We start from the raw sequence: 11,526 nt of genomic DNA, 5'->3' as shown, positions 1-11,526 counted from the left end.
TTTTACATTTGTTGGCAACTTCCACGTTAAAAATGATTGAAAATGTGGATGTGGTTCTTTTGCGAGGTCCTGTTGATAATACGGAACAATATGGTTCTGTGACCCAGGTTGTGCTCCGATCATGTGACTTTCATCCAATCAATGATGTTGTAACAAAGCATAGTGAAGCTAAGTGGAGTGTCGTCGTAAAAGCGGAAGGTTGGGCGAAATGAGTACTGTATGCCCGGACTGTATGACCATGTTTCTCTGACGAAGTCTCGACTGACAATAATGCTGACAATGGACGTTAGATAAACACACATTGTTTGCGACGGGAAGCTTATCACCCGTTATATGGGTTATATGTCAACAACATAGTATACAGATAAGATGTTATCATTTAAACCGTTCTAAAGATAAACATAATGCAAATATCCACGAAACAGCAGTTGTAGTCTTTTCTGCTAGCGTTTTGAAACACTAATTTAAGCAACGTTATTTCGCAATTTTGATCTTTTGTAAACCTGAGATGATGTATCACTGTCTAAAGTAACCGTTTTATTAATTTTTGAAAAATCAAAAAATAAAAAAGTGAAGATTTCCTTTCTCGTTACCTTAAACGATAAGCAACTAACATTCAAATGCCACCTGTTGTAGTGTGCAGTTACCCTTTTGGCGAGGGATTGATAAATTGAACCTGTCTATAAATGGCCGAAATGGTGGACAATTATTGCATGTTTACTCTATACTCTAGACTCTTCACTTGTATTACCAATTTCTCTGTAATCAAATGAGAATATTAAACTTTACGTATTTCCCATCTTCAGATAGCTGTTTAAAACTGACAAATAAATTGACACAGTATTGTCATAACGTTGCTTTCAAGAATTAATCAATCTTCCTATGAATATCACCTAGTACCGTATATTTCATTACTTTACCTTGATGTTCACCATGCACATGTCTAACGATGTATATATTTATATCTAATCTGTAACAGCGGGGAATTCACGATATATATGCGGTATGCGCTAATACAATTTCTCTCTTCGGGGAGTTGATAGTATAAATGTAATTACCTCATAAAATCGTTATGATTCGTCTTTTATCAATAATAATGCACTGTATCATTTCGTTGTTCAAATCGCCCAAATATTCCTTTCATTATTAGTTGACATCATTTCAACGAAGCAGACGTTCCTACTCGGAAGGATTATTGATGTAATTACAAATAGCCAGTATAGTCGATAACAAGACGGTGTAAAGGCGGACGTTGTACTCACATAAGTGCAACCACCTTGCCTAACGATCTGCGGGCAAACACCGACTTCAAGTCAGGACCTTGTTTCAGGCTGATGATTTTTTGAGATATAATAAACAAATTACCGGTAATAGAACTTAAAATTTGTATCATAAAAAGTAATTGCTCATTTTGTTAAAAAAAGAATTGCCATTGTTTTTAACGAAATATGGTTTGTCAGTTTCATTACACGATTGCTGCTTCCATTAAAGCACGTGTTCTAATTCAAATACATTAACATTTTTTTCTTATTTTTATGTCAAAAACTTGTTGTTAATGCTTACTTCTGACTATTATTAAAGTTAACACTTTGTCTGAAATCATATCTTGAACACATTTGTTCAATTCAGAAAAAAAACTACACGTAAATTCTGTAACGTTTTCGGTCACGGGCACTGATCTCCGCGTACTACTATGTCATGCAATACGCCGCTAATAAACAACACAAAACAAACATAATGTAAAATGACGAGGCATAATGAAAACTTGTTAGATGGGAAGAGCCAGACAATTTTCGATAGCGAACTTAAAGTAGGGTTAGATAAGCCGGTAAATGGATTTCCCTCAAAGGTCGCAGATCGTTCTCTTAAATGGATGACATACATGATAGTCCAAATGTATAGATAACATTTGAATGAACTGCGCATGAGCATTACATGGAATTCCACAGAGCTATATCCGGAATTGTCACTACAAAGTGGAATTTCAGAACCATGAAGATTATCTTCTTGTTTTTATATTCTGGAAATGAGGTATCAATTGGCACAGTCATGTCTGATAAATATGTGCAGACAATAGTAATGTAATGTAAAAATGTTCTACGGGCGGCCATATTCGATCGAATCATTTATATATTACATCATATTAAATGCTGAAAAACATTACTGGAAAGTCGAAGTATCAAGGTATGATATGTTGGTTGGTTGTACGACACAAGTAAGCGATCTGTCCTCATAAAGATCATATTTGAAATCAGCCGAATTGCCGAGATGGTTACTAAACAGCAAGACAAACTTATTACTGCAACTAAGTGAGCATGTGAAAGAAATAATAAGTATTTGTCTAGGTTGTTTAGAATTGCGTATTCTCATGACAATTTACAAGATCAAACATTTCCAAGGATCCATTGAATTATGTGATTCCATAACACCCGGATTTGATTTAAATAGGCTCGGGACTTTGAATTGGATATGTATCGCACATATGGATATCGATGTTATCGAGCATTATCTTTTAAGTACTTGATATTAGATGAACAATTTGGAATAATAAACATTTTTATCTGACTAAATTTCCCAATGTCTGATTTATTACATAAACGTTCCTCATTTGAATAACACACATTTTATCGTAACGAGAATTATAATTTTTTTTTGTCAACCGGAATTTTGTCTTCCGTGATTCAAGCAACTTTTGAAACGTTTAACACGTTTGCTCTTATGAGCACTCATACTCAAAATCAATACAAACGTGATTAATAGAGAAATACTACCAAGACAAGTTTTGTATCAGAGATTATACTGTTGATGAGTTTGGTTCCACTAATAATGAATGACGTAAAAAAAAGTTCTCCCATTCTTCCTAGGCGACACCCCTACCGAAATAATGGAACATCCAGTTGTGTGGGGCATGTGATGTGCATCTTGAACCTTGGCTATTCAAATTTAGTAGGCAGTATACTATATCATCGTCATCACTCACAGTAATATATCCACGTAATCCTTGAGTACAGCAACAAAACCCACTCAACCTTCGCAACAGCTAACTTGATCGTGTTATTTACGTTGATCTACTAGAATATCATGGCAGAACTTGATCCTGATATGTACCCGAACATAGACGATATGTGGCGTACTGCTATTAAAGCCGAGAAACATGATGACCCACCGAGTGCAAAGACAGTCTCGATTGTATTGCTGTATTTAGTAGTACTACTATTTGGCATCGCAGGTAAGCTGTATACGCAACTCAATGTGGTATATATATATATTAATAAAAATAATGCTACGATTCAAATTCTAAATATCGGATTGTTCTATTTTGAAACCAAAGAAATGCCATGGTCTTGGAGTTGCTCACGCTGCAAGTTCTGGTTGTTGAATTGTTAACTGCTCGAACAATGCCTTCACGCTGTCTATGTTTATACTGACTATAATATTGCTTATAGTTTTATATGTTGTGGAAGCTTTGAATGTGTCTCAACTTGTAAAACAATATAATACAACGGAGAAGACCTATACGTACATACATACAGTGTTGCATTACAGTGCCAACACTGAAAGAGAAGAATTCGGAAGCTGCGATACGTTGGTGTCGGATCTGTAGTGTTGGGTCTGTAGTTGTTATTTGGGATGTTATGTGCCGTTTGCTCATTCACGTTATATCAACGACGTATGTGCGCATATTTTAGGATAGTTACCGAAGACTGTATTACAGTATCATGCCCACACCTGCACCAGTCGTAACAGACAGATCGATGAGAGACAATTTGATACAAATCCCTTAACTGAGTACTATATAAAACAAATATTTGGAGCCCATGTAATTAGAGTTCTCGTGAAATACATAAAATAAAAGTCACATACATTATCCGCTCGCATGTATATATTTCTATTTGAGTTGTTCATAATTTAATGTTTTGTTCATTGTAATGCCCATAGCGATCTCTCTTGAATAGTTGTTTGGACATTTTACAGCTTTGACACTGCTCTGGCCAGGGGGCTGTGAAACTGTGCAACTGTTAATGTGTCTACGGGAGATTCCTTTTATTTATACGCACATTAGAAACTTGTTATTTGCTAGGCATGACACTCGAAGCTTTTGAACTGATATCCGGCACACATTTGGATATTTTATAGACAGTGACACTGCCAGCGTTTTCTCGTAAATTGGAAAAAGCATTTAATGTGAGCTCACAAAAGCAGTTGTTGTTGATATCTGTCACCACCATCTAAGAATGAGAAGTGCGCATGCGTTTTTATCCATATTAATAATGGTTGTCCATCGTTACATTGTATTTCATATAAAAGATCTAATATAGTTCGGTAATGTGATGATTAATAAAGTTAAGGTGATTTTTCAAAAGAAGCAGATGAAAAACTGTTCTGCATAGAGACGTATTCAACCTGTTCCACAGTTTGCCTCTTCCACCTTCCGTAATCCCAGTTTACCACATATTGCGTGTACAATTAAGTAATACTTCACGAGAGTTTATAAATGAGTACTGAAACGGTATTACGGTATTACCGTATATGAATAGTTTCGAGTGAATTGATTACGTCTGTAGGATGCGTGCTATGGCAGAGCTTGGAGGTAGTTTATTGACACAACCATACCTGGAGATTTGCAAACTTACTAGCATTTATGTGCTTCGTGTGTTCAGAGTAATATTTCTCGGTATTTTGCCTTTTTCCAGCATTTATCGAACTATTTCGTCGATAGTGTACTACGTATGGTCATTATGTAGTTTTTGTGGATATTGCGTTTGAAAACTTGACATGTACGCGAAACTAAGCTATTGTAGTCATTTAATGTTTAGTAGATATTTTCATTGAACCTAAATGTTATTTATCTATAATTTCAGAACACATGAACACAATCGACTATTTAATTTCTTTGTTTAGCAATGTAGAAAATAACGTGGAATCGGCGTTAAGGACGATTTCATCACGGTTACTAAAAGACCATGGTCTCATACACAATACAAGTTTTAATCGTCTCGTAATATTTGATTGGCGACAATACTTTTAAATAATTGCACATTAGATGTCGTTATCAATGACGTGCGGAAACTATTTGACCGTTTATATATTCATTGAATGTTACAGTTGACAATCGAAGAATGAATTAAGTCGTTTGAGATAATAATTGAAATTTTGTAACTGATATGCAACATTTTAAGTGTGTTAGTATTAACGCAGTTATCAGTGAAATTGAAAACATACTGCACGTATATTATCATTTCACCAATTTTAATCGACATAATTTTATCGTCGTTGGTGCTGATATTATTTTATTGTATAGACCACCTACGCTAGTAATGTTGAAGTAGATTTATAATTATCTATCTTACATTGCAAATTAAACATGCAAGCAAGAGAGAAATGTTTCCTATTTAGTAACCAGTTTAGGGTCCCTAGCAACAACTTGTTTCAAATTGTATATTATAATCCAGACAATATGCTTTATGCAGGGAAATTGTGTTTTCCGCACATGTAGACGTCTCTCTGGCGTGTGCATGGCTTTTAAAATTATAACGCAATTGTAGATTGCTGTTAATTTTCTGTGACAATAATTACGTGAATTGTGATCCCAATTCAGAATAATTATACAACTTCGCAAGCATGCTTACTAAGGATACAACGACATGCTCCAGTCATGTCTATTGTATTTATTGCTCGGTATTTTTTCAACTTATTCCGCGTATGTATACACACCTGTGTTGTATGCCTACGTATGCCTTCTATTGCTTCCATACTTGGGATTGGTAGTGAAACAATGTCTAATCATAATCCCGTAACAGTTACTCGTGGGTTGATGTCAGCAGAAACGAGAAATTACCTACTTTGGTGGTAAACGCGAGCTTGTGTGGCGATTCTGTCTGTTCGTGATACTTTCTCCATTTACAACCGATTATTCTAAGTGAATGAATAATAACTCTGATAATAAACACATATTCTGGTGGCGTTTGCAATGAAAACAAGTACGACGGAATATGACGTCAAACTACGTGATATGTATTTTTCAATCTGTATGATAGTCATTGCGAAGATACGCACGTTATTCAACTGATAAGATACATAATTGGACATGTGCCTACTTATGCTTTTAAAATAACCGACACGAATGGAGATATTCCCTCATCGTATGTTAATGTTAGACGTAGCCTTACAGGGAAACTGTACGTGACACGTTAAATTATTTGCTCGTATGCCGAACAGAATAAGATTTCCATATTTATGACAATTACACTTTCATGTCATTACTAGCAATGCAGCTATAGCGAGCAAGTTTCTTTATCGCCGTTTTTTTCCTTTTTAGTATATTTCTGTCTCCTCCGTCATGTAAATTGATAATTTCCTGATCTGAGACACGTTTTAAATAAATTTATAACTAGAAGAACATGACTACATCTTACCAGTAATCTAAGAATGACGAATCGACTTCGTTTTTAATAATAAAATAGGTATATTATAAATAATATACGAGACAGAAATGCAGCATTTTGCTGGGGAGTGTAAAACTACATACACATTTTTGTAAACATAGTTTCAGCAGTGGCTTTGCTTATCGCAAGTGAGAGGGCCATCCACAGAACTCACACTGGACAGGGGAGTTCTTTCACTGCTAGTATTGGGTAGACAAGACAATAGTACTGGAAATGAAATACACATACACCAACATATCGAATTACAGCTCCTGGCTTTAATACCTCTCAAAATAATCACAAGAAATAAAGCACAGAAAAATACAATGAATAAAGTCACTAAAATAGAGGATTGCTTAGGGAAGTGTACATTGTTGATAACTCACAGTTCCAGGACGTATTATTAGACGACAGTCAATGGCTTCTGCAACACAACAACGAATACATACAGGAGTATTGCTTGCAGAAAAACGCTGCGATTCTGGAGGGCACTGCTAAAAGCAGGAGATCACAGAACAGTTCACACAAGTCTCACAGAATGATGGTTGTAGCCAGTATCACTTGTCAAACAATATCGTAGCAGAACACACACAGAAAAGCAAGTTGAAATGACTGAAACCAAGTTGAAGAGATCGACCCAAACTGTCCTGAGTCTGTATATAGGCATGATTTAGTGTCACCACCTGGGTTTCCTCATAAGCCAATCAGAATGTGATCTTGCTAGCAGCTGTGTCACGTAGGCAACTCAGTAGATCTTAAACATCCGCACATCTGGTAGATACCAATTCTCTTTCCAGGTTGTAAATACCCTTTGTTATGCAAATTACAAGCACACCTGTTAGAACCCACTGCCCTTCAAGAGTTGAAAACAAGTATGACATGTCATTCACATTTTTATGACAGTTATCACATTGCACACCGTTTCTTCCCATGATTCCATGTACACTTCCATTAATGCAGGGTTTGAGATAATATGACAAAATTATGAAATAAAGGATGTTGACATGCTTACTGTTTGAAACTTATGTGTTGCTAAGCAAATAAACCTTAATTTCCGTGTGATCTCCCAAGCCTTTACAATTGCAGAGACATTTACAGAGACTGTGATATTGATAGATATTATGATGTTATCCCTTTAGACCACATACTTGACATTATGCCTATCTAAGTTGATGGACATGACCAGTGAGGTGTAAAATAGTACAAGTACATATATAAGTCAACCGGTTTTATTATAGATTGATCTACATTTCCAGTTGTCGGTTTCAGTAGAGTGATTTCTTCAATTCTGGAGTTGGTAAATGTAAGAAGAGTGTAACACTAAATTTATCGAATGCTATTAGTCATCTAATACCTAATTAGAATCGCAAGCATATATCACTTGTATGTTTCTAGCGTACTCGTAACTTAACTAAAATGAAGGCAGTTTTTCTATGCTAGAATAATTACTGCGTTTCTTCGTTTTTGAGTGCAACACTTTGTAAACAGTGAAGACTCAAATCAATACAAAAATGAGTATTAACTTAAATTTAATCAAAGACACTACAAAATAGGTCAGATTACTTCGACAAACATGGAAGATGAATGTACCATGCGACGTCGTATTCTACAACCACTATATCACATATCACAGATTATGTAGCCCTTTTAGCTGTATCAAATAAGTGTCCAACAAACTAGTTCTGATACCGCTGTTCATATACTCTGATGTACACTTATTGTTATTTTCGTTGACTTGCATCGAGTTACAAACACAGTGTATAAAATTCGTTTGAAACTTACTAGTGTATGTCCTGCTGCCCGCATTATGTAGCATAGGCAAGTTACTTTCTTCAAAATACATCATCGATAAACGTAATCAATATTTTTCTAGAATTTTGGCAATTTGAGACATTTTGTCTGGGAATAGTCCACCCTTATTATGTACATCGAACGTTCGAAATCTCAACAGACGTCACATCAAAGAAAATGCCGAAGTTGCCTGCTACTGTATTATTTAATGTCTTCGATTTAACAATCAATATTCCACGAGCGTGACATACATATTGTCACTTACATGCTATATAATCGTTTATTTAAACAGTTAAATTAAAAAGTAACGTATAATTTAATGTTTTCAAACTACTGCAGGACAGAAGTCGCCATTGTCCGCAAAATATGCGACCATAAGTTGTATCCGGTGTATATGTATAATGTCGGTATCGATGACAGCGATGACGAAATTGATTTTCAATTCTCTGAGTTAACACATCCATATGTGTATGTTCACACAACTAAATTACCGTATTGAAAATGTAAACTTAATGAGCAGGTCCATCCGTCTCTTATTCGTTATTATGCACATAATATAATATAATATCTGAAGCAGAACCACTCATGAACTCACAGCAATGTATGCAAGCCCAAAAGAACAGTAAAGTGTGGATTTTGAAAAATGATTGTCAATTGTGAAGTTAATGCAAAGATCCTGTTATGAATGTACCTGATTGGTTACCAAACCCTATACCCTAACAGTCTGGCCAATCAGAGAGCAGCTTCTTTGTGTTTTCGACGTACAAAATTCTGCCTTATTTATACACTTCAACTCAACACATTCATAAAACGTCTCATCCTCACGATAGTGAGTTTCCATATGCACCATCAGAGTTGTTAAAAAGGTTCAACAATAAGACGGAGAGTATTTTAACCGACAGCAATATTTAGTGTTTGTCATCAGAGCTTACAGTCCGTAGGGTCTACTTCCACTGTCATTAGTACTATTATTTATTTAGACATTCAATTCACCTCATGTTGAAATAGATAGGAAACGATATTTGAATGTAGAGAGGCAATGGCATCAGTATAGACTCATATATTAACGTTATCAGAGATACAATTTCGCATGAATCGATATGATGAAATACAAGATCAACGTGTAGTGAAACGTGCACTTATGAAATATAGATTGCATTGCAAATTTGAATAAACTATTGCAGCTTTTTTAACCAATGTTCATCGATGTAATGGTGCGAATGTGAACTCTAAGTAATATATGTTACAGGCAATGCATTGGTGACAGCGGTGGTGGCAGTAAATGAACACATGCGAAGTGTAACCAATATGTTCATTGCACAAATTGCTCTTGGTGACATCATAATGCTGCTTCTGGCCATGCCGTTTGACATCATCAGTAAACACGTGTATGAAGTAAGTTATTTAGTGAAACCTATTACAACAATATACGAGATATGAATACTGCGATTTTGAGATGCTGTACACACATTAGAACACTATTTTGTTATACATAGTGTAAGCATCAGTTCCCGCAGTAGATAAACCTCGGCTAGTGGTTTCTGCATCTCCACTGTGTATATCGTACACTGTTGTTGATACCCAGAAAACTATCGTTTAACCCAGACGTTTACCTAAATAATTGTGATTGCAGGATTGGAGTTTTGGTACTGTATTGTGTAGGAGTATGTCGTTTTGTAAGGACTATTCGTTAACTATCACTATAGTAACGCTGACAGTCATGAGTATTGATAGGTAAGTATTTAAAATAATTATGAAAATTTTCGTTGGTTAGATAATTGATATACATTATGCATTAATGCTCATAAGAATTACCACTATGCATCAATGGATCATCAAACAATATATGTAAATGTATGTAACCATGGTAATTGAAACAGTGGACATGATAATGGGAACGAATGAAATACTATTTTAAGGGAAAAACAGGTTTCGTGGCTCCTTCCGCCTCAACGAGATCTCGAGAGGGCAATTTTCGTTTAAGGATATTGAATGTGGAACTTCAAATCACTTTTGTGAATCATTGAAAATTTGTTCTAACTTTTTAAAATCGGTTTTTGCAGGTGTTTTATACTATCCCGTGAACTCAGAACATACAGCATTCGGACCATGAAGACGTTTTTCACTGTAGCAATCATCATTCAATTGCTCTCCGTGTCTGCTGCCATTCCAGCGTCCATTTTCAGTAGTGTGTGGCGTGAATCTACTCATACCCATTCAAATGACAGCGCCGCAAATGCGTCAATTCGTGTTTGTAAACTTAATGACGACCCGTCAAATTTGTTGCGGGTTTCTCTCTCGCGTATTCTCCTATTATATGTTCTACCACTAGTAATTATCAGTGTTTCGTTTAGGAAGCTCAACGCGTTTCTCAGATCAACGGAGGCCCAGGTGTTGCTATCTGCAAATAAAAAGATCGTGGCTGCCTGTAAGAGGGCACTCCACTTACTCATTACTCTGGTAGGATTATATACTGCTTTGCTACTCCCAACTGTCATAGACACAATAGTGTCATTTTTCATTAGAGGTGGTTCGTTATTTGACAATAAGTGGTATTCTCTGTACGAATTCCTCGTGGATACCACATTATATGCGATATGTGTATATAAACCGGTCGTTTATTCCATCATGAGCGCGAACTTTCGACATGGGTTTCGTGAGCTGACTTGCTGTTCATCGCACAACACAGGGAAAAACAGGATTGAGTCCAACGATGACGAGTCAACTTTGGACACCAATGAAATATGGTTCAACAGTGATGGCAGCGAAAGCAGTGTACAACACGATGTAGGGGACAGAGTGTAATCTCAGTTGGATTCTAAAATTGAATTCAAAATGGCGGATAAATAAATGTCATCAGAACGTGTTTTACTGTGTGTTGGGGGACTCACGTACTGAGATGGTATAACGTATAGTTTGGGTGCGATGCAGTAATATAAGTTTTTGGCATCTGATTTCAAACCTTGTTTCAGTAGCATACTTACCTGCAACCTCTTGTACGTACGTGTGCGAGCGAGCAGTTGTTTCATATTACTCAATACTTGAGGACCGGCACTTCACATAACCAAAATACACAGCACTCGGAGAAGATGTGAACTTATATCAGATTTATTGAAAATAAATATGCATGTCAACCATTAGAGACACAATGTATTAGGACTTATCGATGCGTAGTTCCGACCGGAAACATGTATGGTAGCATTGTAGCATCTTGTAGCATTGATTTTTAATATTCCTTAAAGTGCTTGTGAAATGCCCACCCACACGTTTCCGATCTTAGATCTCGCAGAAGTTAAAATGCCCTAGACTG

General features: G+C 36.0%; 1 protein-coding gene across 1 annotated transcript; it reads left to right on the top strand.

The window, feature by feature from the left end:
• Positions 1-3,081: 3,081 nt before the first annotated feature.
• LOC102802158 (bombesin receptor subtype-3-like) lies at positions 3,082-11,021 on the top strand. Its single transcript, XM_006820151.1, has 4 exons — positions 3,082-3,229; positions 9,466-9,611; positions 9,850-9,950; positions 10,280-11,021. The coding sequence occupies exons 1-4, from the start codon at positions 3,082-3,084 to the stop codon at positions 11,019-11,021; spliced, it is 1,137 nt and encodes a 378-aa protein (XP_006820214.1).
• Positions 11,022-11,526: the final 505 nt, after the last annotated feature.

Source organism: Saccoglossus kowalevskii, chromosome 18, assembly GCF_978046115.1.
Source record: "Saccoglossus kowalevskii chromosome 18, keSacKowa6.1, whole genome shotgun sequence".
Lineage (NCBI taxonomy): Eukaryota > Metazoa > Hemichordata > Enteropneusta > Harrimaniidae > Saccoglossus > Saccoglossus kowalevskii.
This window is presented reverse-complemented; position numbering and strand designations above follow the sequence as displayed.

What these genes read in the sequence shown, in the direction of transcription:
- LOC102802158 (XM_006820151.1), top strand. Translation starts at nt 3,082, where the DNA reads ATGGCAGAACTTGATCCTGATATGTACCCGAACATAGACGATATGTGG. An exon ending in ACTACTATTTGGCATCGCAG is followed by an intron (nt 3,230 to 9,465) that starts GTAAGCTGTATA and finishes TATATGTTACAG; the next exon opens with GCAATGCATTGGTGACAGCG. An exon ending in ACAGTCATGAGTATTGATAG is followed by an intron (nt 9,951 to 10,279) that starts GTAAGTATTTAA and finishes CGGTTTTTGCAG; the next exon opens with GTGTTTTATACTATCCCGTG.